The sequence below is a fragment of the Hyla sarda genome, chromosome 7, assembly GCF_029499605.1.
Source record: "Hyla sarda isolate aHylSar1 chromosome 7, aHylSar1.hap1, whole genome shotgun sequence".
Lineage (NCBI taxonomy): Eukaryota > Metazoa > Chordata > Amphibia > Anura > Hylidae > Hyla > Hyla sarda.
The window spans coordinates 223,201,062-223,218,024 of record NC_079195.1 but is presented as its reverse complement, the minus strand read 5'-3'; the positions used below and the strand labels follow the sequence as shown (position 1 = coordinate 223,218,024).

At 41.4% G+C, this 16,963-nt stretch overlaps 1 protein-coding gene across 4 annotated transcripts in view; it reads left to right on the top strand.

The window, feature by feature from the left end:
• Window positions 1-15,606, top strand: part of AK4 (adenylate kinase 4) — a 61,035-nt gene extending 45,429 nt beyond the window's left edge. For 2 of the 4 annotated variants that reach the window (XM_056532845.1, XM_056532844.1), the window contains 3 exons: window positions 2,750-2,922; window positions 8,625-8,743; window positions 13,588-15,602. In XM_056532845.1, coding sequence (XP_056388820.1) covers window positions 2,750-2,922; window positions 8,625-8,743; window positions 13,588-13,726 — 431 coding nt within the window. In that variant the 3' untranslated portion in view covers window positions 13,727-15,602. Of the gene's footprint in view, window positions 1-2,749; window positions 2,923-8,624; window positions 8,744-13,587 lie in introns of all 4 variants that reach the window. The other 2 variants (XM_056532847.1, XM_056532846.1) reach the window with 2 other exon arrangements.
• The last annotated feature ends 1,357 nt before the right edge of the window (window positions 15,607-16,963 follow it).

Here is a 16,963-nt window from a genome sequence, read left to right as displayed (position 1 = left end):
TCTGTGAGCTAAACAGCCTGGACTCCAGACTGATACATTGTACATAGCTAGTCCTGGTCTCAGCTGAGAAGTATATACAATTGTATCCAGTCTAGACAATGCTCTGTGAGCTAAACATCCTGGACTCCAGACTGATACATTGTACATAGCTAGTCCTGCTCTCAGCTGAGAAGTATATACAATTGTATCCAGTCTAGACAATGCTCTGTGAGCTAAACATCCTGGACTCCAGACTGATACATTGTACTTAGCTAGTCCTGGTCTCTGCTGAGAAGTATATACAATTGTATCCAGTCTAGACAATGCTCTGGGAGCTAAACATCCTGGACTCCAGACTGATACATTGTACATAGCTAGTCCTGGTCTCTGCTGAGAAGTGATACAATTGTATCCAGTCTCTGACAATGCTCTGTGAGCTAAACATCCTGGACTCCAGACTGATACATTGTACATAGCTAGTCCTGGTCTCTGCTGAGAAGTGATACAATTGTATCCAGTCTCTGACAATGCTCTGTGAGCTAAACCTCCTGGACTCCAGACTGATACATTGTACATAGCTAGTCCTGGTCTCAGCTGAGAAGTATATACAACTGTATCCAGTCTAGACAATGCTCTGTGAGCTAAACATTCTGGACTCTAGACTGATACATTGTACATAGCTCGTCACGCCCCCTCCCAAAGACTTGCATTGAGGAGGCGTGGCCGTGACTTCACGATTGGGGGTATGACCGTGACGTCATGAGCCTCCATCCCGCATCGCTAGTCATCCGGCACGAAGCGAAGTTCGCTCCGTGCACCGGATGTCTGGGGTGCCGCATCAGAGATCGTGGGGGTCCCCAGCGGCAGACATCTTATCCTCTATCCTTTGGATAGGGGATAAGATGTCTAGGGGTGGAGTACCCCTTTAAGAACACTAAGGCTGCTGCATGGTATTTTCCAAGTGATATTTTGCTCAGAAAATACGTAGTGTGAATGAGCCCCTAGAGGTCATCTCATTATCACAGGCAGGATTACAATGTCAGGTAACCCTGCTGGAGGCCTTCTCCCTGCACCTGTCAGAGCATGCCCACTACACTCTCCCATAGACGGGCCGGCTCTGCCTATAGGCAAAATAGGCAGCCGCCTAGAGCACCCTCTTGATGGGGGCACCGCTCTGCATGCCGCAAGAAAGTTAGACAACATCCAAAACACTCACTCAACAGCTCAGCCAGCAGCACCACATAGACCCCCTCTGATGTCTGTCACCCCAGTAGTAAGGAGATTACATGAGGAGGAGGTTTGTTACAGTGTGTCACGCCAGTAGTAAGGAGATTACATGAGGAGTAGGTTTGTTACAGCGTGTCACCCCAGTAGTAAGGAGATTACATGAGGAGGAGGTTTGTTACAGTGTGTCACCCCAGTAGTAAGGAGATTACATGAGGAGGAGATTTGTTACAGTGTGTCACCCCAGTAGTAAGGAGATTAAATGAGGAGGAGGTCTGTTACAGTGTGTCACCCCAGTAGTAAGGAGATTAAATGAGGAGGAGGTTTGTTACAGTGTGTTAGCCCAGTAGTAAGGAGTTTAAATGAGGAGGAGGTTTGTTACAGTGTGTCACCCCAGTAGTAAGGAGATTACATGTGGAGGAGGTTTGTTACAGTGTGTCACCCCAGTAGTAAGGAGATTACATGAGGAGGAGGTTTGTTACAGTGTGTCACCCCAGTAGTAAGGTGATTACATGAGGAGGAGGTTTGTTACAGTGTGTCACCCCAGTAGTAAGGAGATTATATGAGGAGGAGGTTTGTTACAGTTTGTCACCCCAGTAGTATGGAGATTACATGAGGAGGAGGTTTGTTACAGTGTATCACCCCAGTAGTAAGGAGATTACATGAGGAGGAGGTTTGTTACAGTGTGTCACCCCAGTATTAAGGGGATTACATGAGGAGGAGGTTTGTTACATTGTGTCACCCTAGTAGTAAGGAGATTACATGAGGAGGGGGTTTGTTATAGTGTGTCACCCCAGTAGTAGGGAGATTACATGAGGAGGAGGTTTGTTACAGTGTGTCACCCCAGTAGTAAGGGGATTACATGAGGAGGAGGTTTGTTACAGTGTGTCACCCCAGTATTAAGGGGATTACATGAGGAGGAGGTTTGTTATAGTGTGTCACCCCAGTAGTAAGGAGATTATATGAGGAGGAGGTTTGTTACAGTGTGTCACCCCAGTAGTAAGGAGATTACATGAGGAGGAGGTTTGTTACAGTGTGTCACCCCAGTAGTAAGGAGATTACATGAGGAGGAGGTTTGTTACAGTGTGTCACCCCAGTATTAAGGGGATTACATGAGGAGGAGGTTTGTTATAGTGTGTCACCCCAGTAGTAGGGTGGCAAAAATCCTTGCACCAGCCCTGCCCATAGAAGTCAATGAGTTATTTCCCGGATTTACAATGACTGCCCCCTCAGGTAGATAAAATACAAAATACAATCAAAACATAAAAACAGTGAAGAAATAAGGAACAAATAAGATGACCCGTTCAGATGCGACCTCATCACATGACCGAGTGGAAAGCTACGTGATTGCTAAGCGGCCCCAGGGCAGCGCTGAGATCACGGTGCATAGTAATCATCTTATGCGCCATTCCCAGGAGCCTGCCGGGACCTGACCGCTGTCACCGCTGCAAGTTACATTTGCAATGTTGATTAATTGTTTCTGGTTTGTTTTTGTTTAGCTTTTTTAGGGTCCCCATATCTGATTTGTCCCTCTTCTCGTATTTAGGGTTTCCCAGGACGGTGGTGCAGGCGGAGGCCCTTGATAAGATTTGTGACCTGGACCTGGTGATCACATTGAACATCCCCTTTGAGACCCTGAAGGATCGTCTGAACACGCGGTGGGTTCACCTGCCGAGCGGAAGAGTCTACAACCTGGAATTCAACCCTCCCCAAGTGCACGTAAGGACGTAGAGCGCCCGCGACTGCTCCCCTGTTGTTGTTGTATGGAATTTTACTATTTTGGGTGGAGAAACTATTTTACATTCCAGCTAGTGTTTCTGGAACACTGATACTCTAGGGCAGTATTTCCCAGCCAGTGTGCCTCCAGCTGTTGCAAAACTACAACTCCAAGCATGCCCGGACAGCCAACGGCTGTCCGGGCATGCTTGGAGTTGTAGTTTTGCAACAGCTGAAGGCACACTGGCTGGGAAACACTCTCCTTGTCAATGTTGCTCGACCTGTGGCTATTAAAGTGTTGCAAAATTACAACTCCCAGCATTATAGCATTCAGCTGTCAGGGCATGCTGGGAGTTGTAGTTTTGCAACAGCTGGAGAGCCGCAGGTTAGGTAACACTGTTCTAGGGAGTGTCTTGGCCCTTTGTTTTTGCTGACTGGTGAAGGTCCTGGGGGAGCTGGATGCAATTGTATCTAGTCTAGACAATGCTCTGTGAGCTAAACAGCCTGGACTCCAGACTGATACATTGTACATAGCTAGTCCTGGTTTCAGCTGAGAAGTATATACAATTGTATCTAGTCTAGACAATGCTCTGTGAGCTAAACAGCCTGGACTCCAGACTGATACAAAGTACAAAGCTAGTCCTGGTCTCAGCTTGTGCAGTTGTATCTAGTCTAGACAATGCTCTGTGAGCTAAACATCCATGACTCCAGACTGATACCTTGTACATAGTTAGTCCTGGTCTCAGCTTATACAGTTGTATCCAGTCTAGACAATGCTCTGTGAACTAAACAGCCTTTACTCCAGATTGATACCTTGTACATAGTTAGTCCCCATCTCAGCTTGTACAGTTGTATCAAGTCTAGACAATGCTCTGTGAGCTAAACAACCTTGACCCCAGACTGATACCTTGTACATAGTTAGTCCTGGTCTCAGCTTGTACAATTGTATCCAGTCTAGAAAATGCTCTGTGAGCTAAACAGCCTGTCCTCCAGACAAATCCATTGTATATAGCTAATCCTGCTCACAGCTGATACAATTGTATGCAGTGCAGACTATGCTCTGTGAGCTAAACAACCTGGAACCCAGACTGATGCAATGTAGAAATCTAGAGAGATTTGTGCAACTGCTGCTGATATATTTAGCTCGTAGAGCATTGGTATGGTTTCTGTTTGTCATGTGCATCTTCTGAGCTGATCACAAAAAAAGTAGTGATTGGCTAAAAAGCTGCACATGACCTGTATTAAAGGGGTATTTCAGGATTTTTCTAAATTGGACTAGGCTACAGGGGCTGTAAAGTTAGTGTAGTTCATAATCTAGTGCCTGTACCTGTGTTTGATGGCTGGTCTCTTAATTCTTCTGTGATTTTTGCCCCGATGTTTATTTTTAGCAGCATACAAAATGAGTGTTGTCTCAGGTTTTCCCAGGTTGCAGTGCGGCCCTAGACATTACATCACTAGTCAGTTGTTTAGATGGAGCCTGTCTTTGCTTCAATGGGTGGAGTGACCGCTGGGTGGGAGATCATTCTGCAATTAATTGTATTTTTGCAACAGCTGGAGGCACCCTGAATAGAAAACACTGGTCTTTTGAATGAAATGCAGCTCACTTGTGCTTCAATAGGTGGGGTGGCTGATGTGTGAGAGGAAGAAATGTGACCTCATAAAAAAAATAAAAAAAATAAAAGAATGATGGGATTTGTAGTTGAAGAGAGGGAACTCCAACAGGAAATACCCAGTTCACAGAAAGATAGCCTCAGCATTATGGTAATCTCACAACATAGCCATTTAGCCCCAAGACAAGCGCAGATCCTTCCTAAGCATGTCCATTACTGTCTGGCATGGAGGTACTAAAATCGCACAATAATGGATAACCCCTTTAAGGACGCTGTGTTTCAGATTGGTCCAATTAAAAGGGTAGCTCAACATTTGGAACAAAATGTTCCCGAATGCTTAGAGACGGCGCTGGGAGCTTGTAACGTCATAGCCCCGCCCCCTCATGATGTCACACCCCGCCCCCTCAATGCAAGTCTACGGGAGGGGGTGTGACATTCGTCACGCCCCCTCCCATAGACTTGCATTGAGGGGGCGGGGTTTTGAGGACACAAGCTCCCGGCATTGGCTCTAAGCATTCTGAACATTTTGTTCCAAACGCTGAGCAGCGGAGTTCCCCTTTAAACAATACGTTACAAGAAAAAAAAAATGAAGTCCACAATTGCATAGAAGAGCTGTTCTTATATATATAGGACCAGGTCGGCTCTGGATTCAGCTACATTTATATTGGCTTCAAGGACTCAGTTCTGTCCTCCAATCATTTGTACAGATTGTATGGGAACTGCTAGGATCACAATGTAGCTCATTTTAGTTGGGGTTACATTGTAACGTGTTATATTACTGAAGAAAAAACATCAATTCAATGGTTACATCTGTTATCTAGAAACAGGGTTCACACAGCAGTGACAGCGAATAATGGTCAGCCAGGATTAGATTTAAAGTAAAAGTGAGAAAATAAAACCGTCCGTGGTACTTTAGGATCGTACGTCACCTGTGCAATAGCATAACTATGTGACTACTATTATACTGCCCCCTGCTTACAAGAATATAACTACTATAATACTGCCCCTATATACAAGAATATAACTACTATAATACTGCTCCTATATACAAGAATATAACTACTATAATACTGCTCCTATATACAAGAATATAACTACTATAATACTGCTCCTATATACAAGAATATAACTACTATAATACTGCTCCTATATACAAGAATATAACTACTATAATACTGCCCCTATATACAAGAATATAACTACTATAATACTGCTCCTATATACAAGAATATAACTACTAGAATACTGCCTCCTATGTACAAGAATATAACTACTATAATACTGCTCCTATATACAAGAATATAACTACTATAATACTGCTCCTATATACAAGAATATAACTACTATAATACTGCTCCTATATACAAGAATATAACTACTATAATACTGCCTCCTATATACAAGAATATAACTACTATAATACTGCCTCCTATATACAAGAATATAACTACTATAATGCTGCTCCTATATACAAGAATATAACTACTATAATGCTGCTCCTATATACAAGAATATAACTACTATAATACTGCTCATATATACAAGAATATCACTACTATAATACTGCCTCCTATATACAAGAATATATTTACTATAATACTGTTCCTATATACAAGAATATAACTACTATAATACTTCCTCCTATATACAAGAATATAACTACTATAATACTGCTCCTATATACAAGAATATAACTACTATAATACTGCTCCTATATACAAGAATATCACTACTATAATACTGCTCCTATATACAAGAATATCACTACTATAATACTGCTCCTATATACAAGAATATCACTACTATAATGCTGTCTCCTATATACAAGAATATAACTACTATAATACTGCTTCTATATACAAGAATATATCTACTATAATACTGCTCCTATATACAAGAATATAACTACTATAATACTGCTCCTATATACAAGAATATAACTACTATAATACTGCTCCTATATACAAGAATATAACTACTATATTACTGCCCCTATATACAAGAATATAACTACTATATTACTGCCCCTATATACAAGAATATAACTACTATAATACTGCTCCTATATACAAGAATATAACTACTATAATACTGCCTCCTATATACAAGAATATAACTACTATAATACTGCTTCCTATATACAAGAATATAACTTATAATACAGCCCCCTATATACAAGAATATAACTACTATAATACTGCTCCTATATACAAGAATATAACTACTATAATACTGCCCCCTATATACAAGAATATAACTACTATAATACTGCTCCTATATACAAGAATATAACTACTATAATACTGCCTCCTATATACAAGAATATAACTACTATAATACTGCTCCTATATACAAGAATATAACTACTATAATACTGCCTCCTATATACAAGAATATAACTACTATAATACTGCCTCCTATATACAAGAATATAACTACTATAATACTGCTCCTATATACAAGAATATAATTACTATAATACTGCTCCTATATACAAGAATATAACTACTATAATGCTGCTCCTATATACAAGAATATAACTACTATAATACTGCTCCTATATACAAGAATATAACTACTATAATACTGCCTCCTATATACAGGAATATAACTAATATAATACTGCCTCCTATATATAAGAATATAACTGCTATAATACTGCTCCTATATACAAGAATATAACTACTATAATACTGCTCCTATATACAAGAATATAACTACTATAATACTGCTCCTATATACAAGAATATAACTACTATAATACTGAATTGGAATGTAAATGAGGCCCCTTGTTTTCCTTCCATTACTTATCTGTCTCCGTGTTCGGTAACATTTTCTGCAGCCCAGGCGGATTAATTTATCACGTAGGATTTTTTTTTCTGTTTTGTTTTTCTTGTTGTTGTCATCTCGTGTGTGATCACTAGGTGGCAGTGTTATGGAGTCTTGTTTATAGAATTCTCCACATTACATAATATTGTTTTGTAATTGTTTCTGTGTTCGGCTGCAGTGTAATGAGATTTATTATATCGGTCACGGTACATGTGAAAGACACGAGGTTTATAACACGGAAGTCTGTAGTGGATAGTGTAAGCTATTGCTATGCGACCCGTGGCTATTGTAAAACTACTACTCCCAGCATGCCCAGACAGCCGGAGGTTTCTAGGGCATATTTGGAGTTGTAATATTGTAATAAAGTCAGCATTTTGCCATAAACATTCATAAATATATATATATATATATATATATATATAATATTTTTTTATGTATTTATTTAGGCAGTGTTTCCAAACAGTGTGTCTCCAGCTGTTGTTAAACTACAACTCCCAGCATGCCCGGAATGCCTGGGAGGTTTAATATTGTAATAAAGTCAGCATCTTACTATAAACATGCATAGTAAGAGATATATATTAATATAAGAAGTTTTTATTTATTTATTTAGACAGTGTTTCCAAACAATGTGTCTCCAGCTGTTGCAAAACTACAACTCCCAGCATGCCCGTAAAGTCTGGGAATTGTAATATTGTAACAAAGTCAGCCTCTTGCAATAAACATGCATAGATAGACAGTATATAATAGTATAAGAACTTTTTTTTACATTTTTTGTTTTATTTTTTTTTATTTGTTTATTAGATCAGTGTTTTCAAACAGTGTGTCTCCAGCTGTTGCAAAACTATAACTCAGCCTGAGATTGCTGGGGCATACTGGGAGTTGTAATATTGTAATAAAGTCAGCATCTTACTATAAACATACATAGATAAATATATAATAATATAAGAACTTTATTTTTTATGTATGTATTTATGTATTTATTTATTAAGGCAGTGTTTCCTAGCAGTTTTTCTCCAGCTGTTGTAAAACTACAAATCCCAGCATGCCCGGACAGCCATCGGCTGTCCGGTCATGCTGGGAGTTGTAGTTTTGCAACAGCTGGAGGCACCATGCTTGGGAAACACTGTGTTAAGGTAATTAAACAAAGTAACCACTTGCAGAACAATATAAATTGAGCATAAAAATACAAACAAATAACAAACAGTTTGTGTTATTCTCGGAGCTGAGTATTTGTTCCTTTTTTTTATTTTTTTATGTGATTTTTAGGGCATCGATGATGTCACCGGGGAGCAACTGGTCCAGCAGGAGGACGACAAGCCGGAGGCGGTGGTCGCCAGACTGCGCCAATACAAAGATGTTGCCAAACCGGTGATGGAGCGATATAAGTGAGTTTACTCTGCGGTATTATTATTATTGCATGAGAGGAAATAGCAAAAATCCGGTGAGTGATTCAGCAGATTATATAAAAAGAAACGCGTCGGGAGTTCTGTGTGTGTGAAGACGACCAGGACTCATCGCTGCACGGAACCGGGAGAACAGAGCCTCCTCTTTTATATCCTTGTCTGCATTTATTACAACATGTCTCATTTGGGCAACCCCTGTCCATACGTTTTATTGGTATGCCTCCAGCTGGTAGAAAACTACAACTCCCAGCATGCCCGGACAGCCAAATTCACTTGACCCCAGTTATATTCCCCTGATTATCCCGTCATCAACCTGGGGAAATACGTTGGGACCCTTTGTTTAGTAAAGATCTTCTATATATGATAGGCAGGGTGTTTCTGGTACGGATTAGAAATTTAGGGTAGCGCTCTTGATTCTAGTTATAGTCCCCTGATGATCCTGTCACCAACCAGGGGAAATACGTTGGGACCCTTTGTTTAGTATATGTTTTAACTGATCTCCTATGTATGCTATACTGGGTGTTTATGGTACAGATTAGACATTGTTTAGTGTATCGCTCTTGTCTCTAGTTATAGTCCCCTGATGATCCTGTCACCAACTAGGGGAAATAAGTTGGGACCCTTTGTTTAGTAAACTGTATGTTTTAACTGTTCTTCTATGTAGGCTATACTGGGTGTTTTTTGTGGAAATTTTACTTTTTTTTAATATGTAATTATTCTGCTGACTACCATATATTTTAGTGTATCGCTTTTGACTCATTATAGTCCCCTGATTATCCTGTCACCAACCAGGGGAAATGCGTTGGGACCCTTTGTTTAGTATATGTTTTAACTGATCTCCTATGTATGCTATACTGGGTGTTTATGGTACGGATTAGACGTTTGTCAATGAGTATTTATCCTGATGACTACCATATGTTTTAGTGTATCGCTTTTGATCCTAGTTATAGTCCCCCGATGCTCCCGAAACCACTTGTGGAAAATACGTTGGGATATTTTGATTGGTATAGGATTTAGCTGATATATGCTCAGTACGCTATATGTGTTTTTGGTATGGATTATACTTATCTTATAAACTGGTGTCATGACTACTATATGTTTCAGTATATTGCTTTTCACCCCAGTTATAGTCCCCTGATGATCCCGACACCCCCAGGGAAAATGCGTTGGGACCTTTAATTTGGTATATGATTTAGTTGTTTTCCGCTGTACCGGGTGTTTTTGGTACGGATTATACATTTTTCCATGTGTTCTTATCGTATGAACTAGTGCCATGACCATGTTTCAGTATGTCACTCTTGGCCACAGTTATAGTTCCCTGATAATCCAGGAACCACCTGGGGGCAAACACCATGACTATAATATGTTTTAGTGTATTGCTTTTCCCTCCACTTATAGTCCCCTGTTGATTCTGTCACCATCTGGGGGAAATATGTTGGGACATTTTGTTTTGTTTATATGATTTAGCAGGTCACTTATGTATGATATACTAGATTTCGTTTGGTACGGATTATAAATGTTTCAATGTATGTTTATCCTATGAACAGATGTCATGACTACCATGTTTTAATGTATCGCTCCTGATCGCTAGTTATAGTTCCCTGATGATCCAGAAACCACCTGGGGGAAACACGTTGGGACATTTTGCTTGGTATAGGATTTAGCTGATATGTTCGGTATGTCATACTGGGTGTTTTTAGTACAGATTATACATTTAGGCTCAGTTTAGGTGTCTCGGTCACTAAAGTACATTTTGATTTCCTTAGTTACTATTTGGACTAATTGTATAATCCGGGTTTCTGATGCTAAAGAACATCTAGGTCTAAAGCCAACTGTGTTCCCTCTATTGCTTCATTGTGTCCTAATAGGGCACGTTACTAGGAGACGTGTAAACCGGACAATCTTACAGGTCACTTTTACACTGGTTTTCCAGTACGTCAGTCTATATCATGTGACCCTGTGGAACTTCAGCTCTGTCCTGAAACGGTCTGATCCTGCCGGCCAGGGGTCTCATGAAAAGAAATCTCTGCATAGTCTCTGTGACAAGGACAGAAATAGCCTGAGCCGGAACGTTCACAGTTTAACACTTGGAGGATCTTGGATTCATCTTCACATTGATGAGGTTATATAAAAACATAGATGACCTGACTGCACAGTGTGTATGTACACAGTGACCCCACCAGCAGAATAGTGAGTACAGCTGTGGAGTATAATACTGGATATAACTCAGGATCAGTACAGGATAAGTAATGTAATGTATGTACACAGTGACCCCACCAGCAGAATAGTGAGTACAGCTCTGGAGTATAATACAGGATATAACTCAGGATCAGTACAGGATAAGTAATGTAATGTATGTACACAGTGATCTCACCAGCAGAATAGTGAGTACAGCTCTGGAGTATAATACAGGATATAACTCAGGATCAGTACAGGATAAGTAATGTAATATATGTACACAGTGACCTCACCAGCAGAATAGTGAGTACAGCCCTGGAGTATAATACAGGATATAACTCAGGATCAGTACAGGATAAGTAATGTAATGTATGTACACAGTGACCTCACCAGCAGAATAGTGAGTGCAGCTCTGGAGTATAATACAGGATATAACTCAGGATAAGTAATGTAATGTATGTACACAGTGACCTCACCAGCAGAATAGTGAGTACAGCTCTGGAGTATAATACAGGATATAACTCAGGATCAGTACAGGATAAGTAATGTAATGTATGTACACAGTGATCTCACCAGCAGAATAGTAAGTACAGCTCTGGAGTATAATACAGGATATAACTCAGGATCAGTACAGTATAAGTAATGTAATGTATGTACACAGTGACCTCACCAGCAGAATAGTGAGTATAATACAGGATATAACTCAGGATCAGTACAGGATAAGTAATGTAATGTATGTACACAGTGACCTCACCAGCAGAATAGTGAGGGCAGCTCTGGAGTATAATACAGGATATAACTCAGGATCAGTACAGGATAAGTAATGTAATGTATGTACACAGTGACCTCACCAGCAGAATAGTGAGTACAGCTCTGGAGTATAATACAGGATATAACTCAGGATAAGTAATGTAATGTATGTACACAGTGACCCCACCAGCAGAATAGTGAGTACAGCTCTGGAGTATAATACAGGATATAACTCAGGATAAGTAATGTAATGTATGTAAACAATGACCTCACCAGCAGAATAGTGAGTACAGCTCTGGAGTATAATACAGGATATAACTCAGGATCAGTACAGGATAAGTAATGTAATGTATGTACACAGTGACCCCACCAGCAGAATAGTGAGTACAGCTCTGGAGTATAATACAGGATATAACTCAGGATCAGTACAGGATCAGTAATGTAATGTATGTACACAGTGACCTCAGCAGCAGAATAGTGAGTACAGCTCTGGAATATAATACAGGATATAACTCCGGATCAGTACAGGATCAGTAATGTAATGTATGTACACAGTGACCTCACCAGCAGAATAGTGAGTACAGCTCTGGAGTATAATACAGGATATAACTCAGGATCAGTACAGGATCAGTAATGTAATGTATGTACACAGTGACCTCAGCAGCAGAATAGTGAGTACAGCTCTGGAATATAATACAGGATATAACTCCGGATCAGTACAGGATCAGTAATGTAATGTATGTACACAGTGACCTCACCAGCAGAATAGTGAGTACAGCTCTGGAGTATAATACAGGATATAACTCCGGATCAGTGCGGGTTAAGTAATGTAATGTATGTACACAGTGACCCCACCAGCAGAATAGTGAGTACAGCTCTGGAGTATAATACAGGATATAACTCAGGATAAGTAATGTAATGTATGTACACAGTGACCCCACCAGCAGAATAGTGAGTACAGCTCTGGAGTATAATACAGGATATAACTCAGGATAAGTAATGTAATGTATGTAAACAATGACCTCACCAGCAGAATAGTGAGTACAGCTCTGGAGTATAATACAGGATATAACTCAGGATCAGTACAGGATAAGTAATGTAATGTATGTACACAGTGACCCCACCAGCAGAATAGTGAGTACAGCTCTGGAGTATAATACAGGATATAACTCAGGATCAGTACAGGATCAGTAATGTAATGTATGTACACAGTGACCTCAGCAGCAGAATAGTGAGTACAGCTCTGGAATATAATACAGGATATAACTCCGGATCAGTACAGGATCAGTAATGTAATGTATGTACACAGTGACCTCACCAGCAGAATAGTGAGTACAGCTCTGGAGTATAATACAGGATATAACTCAGGATCAGTACAGGATCAGTAATGTAATGTATGTACACAGTGACCTCAGCAGCAGAATAGTGAGTACAGCTCTGGAATATAATACAGGATATAACTCCGGATCAGTACAGGATCAGTAATGTAATGTATGTACACAGTGACCTCACCAGCAGAATAGTGAGTACAGCTCTGGAGTATAATACAGGATATAACTCCGGATCAGTACAGGATAAGTAATGTAATGTATGTACACAGTGATCTCACCAGTAGAATAGTGAGTACAGCTCTGGAGTATAATACAAGATATAACTCAGGATCAGTACAGGATAAGTAATGTAATGTATGTACACAGTGACCTCACCAGCAGAATAGTGAGTACAGCTCTGGAGTATAATACAGGATATAACTCAGGATCAGTACAGGATAAGTAATGTAATGTATGTACACAGTGATCTCACCAGCAGAATAGTGAGTGCAGCTCTGGAGTATAATACAGGATATAACTCCGGATCAGTGCGGGATATCATCGCTGACCTGTATGTCTCTCTTCCAGGAGTAAAGGAGTTCTCCACACATTCTCAGGAACCGAGACGAACAGAATCTGGCCGTACATCTACACGCTCATGAGCACCAGAATTACGCCGGTACACCCCGAGGACACCAGCCAAGCCTTCCGCCCGGAGGACCCATAGGCACCCTGGTTATTTATTGTTGTCCGTGTGCGGTATCCACGTGGTGCTACGTCCTCCATATAGGTGACTCGTTTATGCCGTATGTTTTTTTGTTACGTTTTCTTCTCTTTCAGGAGCTTTAGGCGATGACGTCCAAATGTTTTCGTTCAGGGCATCGACACAAAACGTCAACCAAATAAACTCTCCTCTGCAATTATTTGATATTTTTCGTACATATCTTATATGACGTATCGATTATTAGTGGCCTTGTGACCTTTATATTATCCTGTATTTTTGTGAAGAAAAAAAAATATATATATATGTCAGAGTTTCTTTTCTTTTTTTTTTTGTATAAGACGTAAAGTGTTATAATAATAGACAATGGGCCCCATGTATCAAAACATTATCGGAGGGAGAAGCGGGGACCAATCAGAGTTCAGCTTTGTATTTGGGAAACTGAATGTGGACTCTTGATTGGTCACCACGGGCAAGGTGGCTGCTTTGTTTCCGAGACCTATTGTACCTTATACAAACCAAAGACGGTCAGAGATTACGCAATGGCGCAACGGGGCAGATCTGTCGATATTGACGCAGGGTGTAACTCTTTACATTTTCAAAAAGTTTTGACTTGTCGTAGTGACATTCTTTGTGTCTCCAGCTGTTGCGAAACTACAATTAAAGGCATTCTGGGCATGCTGGGAGTTGCAGTTTTTGAACAGCTGGAAGTACCCTGGTTGTGAACGATTGGGATGTGAGTGTTCAGACCCTAACCGGTAACGAGAATCTCGCTTAGCACATTCTTTCCCGGCTCTGTGTCATGTGACTTGCAATGTAAGTCTATGGGATTGTCTCGGTTGCCGACACAGATAGGAGGAGAAGAGCTCAGCTGTGCGCTTCTCTCCCCCATCATTTTAGAAATAGGTTGTGGTCCAAACACTCAGACCCCGACCAATTAAAATTTTTCACATGTTGTAAAGATGTTTTGTATCAGTCGGAATCTGAGATTGTTCTAGATATAGCAGGGAGAAGTGTGCAGCTGTGCGCTTCTCTCCCCGGCTCCCTGAAATCTCTACAAGATGAACCACATAAACTTATAATGGCGCTTGTCTTGTGCTGTAAGGGAGAGTGAAGTGCTTAAAGGGGTACTCCGGTAAAAAACATCTTATCCCCTAAGGATAAGGGGATAAGGTGCCTGATCGCGGGGGTCCTGCTGCTGGGGACCCCATGCAATCTCCGGTTCAGCTACCTGGTCATCCGTGCACGGAGAAAACTCCGTTCCGTGCCGGATGACTGTTGACTACAGCTGCCACGTCCCCTCTAGTCATGTCTATTGGAGGAGGCGTGATGGCTACGTAGTAGCCGTCACGCCCCCTCCCATAGACATGAATGGAGGGGGCGTGGCATGACATCACGAACACAGAAGCTCCAAGCTTCCGTGTTCCATATGCCGCCGCTGCCAGCTCGGAGATCGCAGGGGTCCCCAGCGGTGGGATTCCCGTGATGTGACATCTTATCCCCTATCTTTGTTGATGTTTTTCGCCGGAGTACCCCTTTAAGGCACCCTTCCTCCTGGCTATATCTAGGGATCGGTGAGGGTCACGAGAACTAATCGGGAGAATGTTTTCTCCTAGCTCTGTGGCACGTGACCTGGACAGACTAAGGAAAGTATAAAGGGGTCGTCTAGGTCTCATAGACACAGAGTTGGGAGAGAAGCATTCTGGTCATTGGTAGGTGTCTTCACAGTAAGACCCCAACCGATGTAAACTTCTTACATGTCCCTACCAAATTCTAAAAGTTTTTTTTTTTTAATGACTGGTACAATTTAAAGAGGTACTCCCGTGGAAACTTTTTTTAAATTTTTTTTTTTAAATCAACTGGTGCCAGAAAGATAAACATATTTGTAAATTACTTCTATTAAAAAATCTGAATCCTTCCAGTACTTTTTAGGGGCTACATACTACAGAGGAAATGCTTTTCTTTTTGGATTTCTCTGATGTCATGACCACAGTGCTCTCTGCTGACATCTCTGTCCATTTTTGGAACTGTCCAGAGCAGGAGAAAATCCCCATAGCAAACATATGCTGCTCTGGACAGTTCCTAAAATGGACAGCAGAGGTCAGCAGAGAGCACTGTGCTCGTGACATAAGAGAAATCCAAAAAGAAAAGCATTTCCTCTGTAGTATACAGCCCCTAAAAAGTACTGGAAGGATTAAGATTTTTTTTTTAATGGAAGTAATTTACAGATCTGTTAAACTTTCTGGCACCAGTTGATTTAAAAAAAAAAAAAAAAAGTTTTCCACGGGAGCACCCCTTTAAGTTCCCCAGAAATGGTAGTTTTTGGGTACATTTGTATAATCCTTCTCTTCAGGACAATCCCGCAAGCACAGCCCCCAATCTTACAAATTATAGAATAAATGATCTCCCCGGATCGCCTCCTCCCCTTTACTACTGTGCACTGCTATCAAAATTACATAGCAAACCCTAAAATAATCCACCACACAAATTAACATTTACCGCAATAAGGGTCTATTCACACATACAATATCCTGTGCATATTTGATGCGGGGGATTCGAAGCTTCAGATTGTATGCTTCAGATTTCAATGTAAACTAAATGACTGAACACAGCTTTAAAGGGGTACTCCGGTGCTCCAGCGTTCTGAACAGTTAGTTCATAACTCTCGGAGCCGGAGACCGTGATCTTGGCGTTAAGGCCACGCCCCCTTGTGACATCACAGACCCGCCCCCTCCATTCATGTCTATGGGAGGGGGCGTGTCGAATGACTGAACACAGCATTAAAGGGGTAGTCCAATGGTGAAAAACTTATCCCCTATCCTAAGGATAGGGGATAAGTTTGAGATCGCGGGGGGTCCGACCGCTGGGGCCCCCTGCGATCTCTCTATACGGGGCCCGGCTCTTCGGCTAGATAGCGGGTGTCGACCCCCGCACGAAGCGGCGGCCGACACGCCCCCTCAATACATCTCTATGGCAGAGCCGGAGATTGCAGAAGGCAGCGCTTCTGCTCTGCCATAGAGTTGTATTGAGGGGGCGTGTCGGCCACCGCTTCTTGCGGAGGTCGACACGCCCCCTTCCCGCGGGCTGTCGGGGCTCCGTACAGGAGATCGCAGGGGGCCCCAGCGGTTGGACCCCCCGCGATCTCAAACTTATCCCCTATCCTTAGGATAGGGGATAAGTTGTTCACCACTGGGTCACCACTGGACTACTCCTTTAAAGGGGTACTCCGGTGCTCCAGCGTTC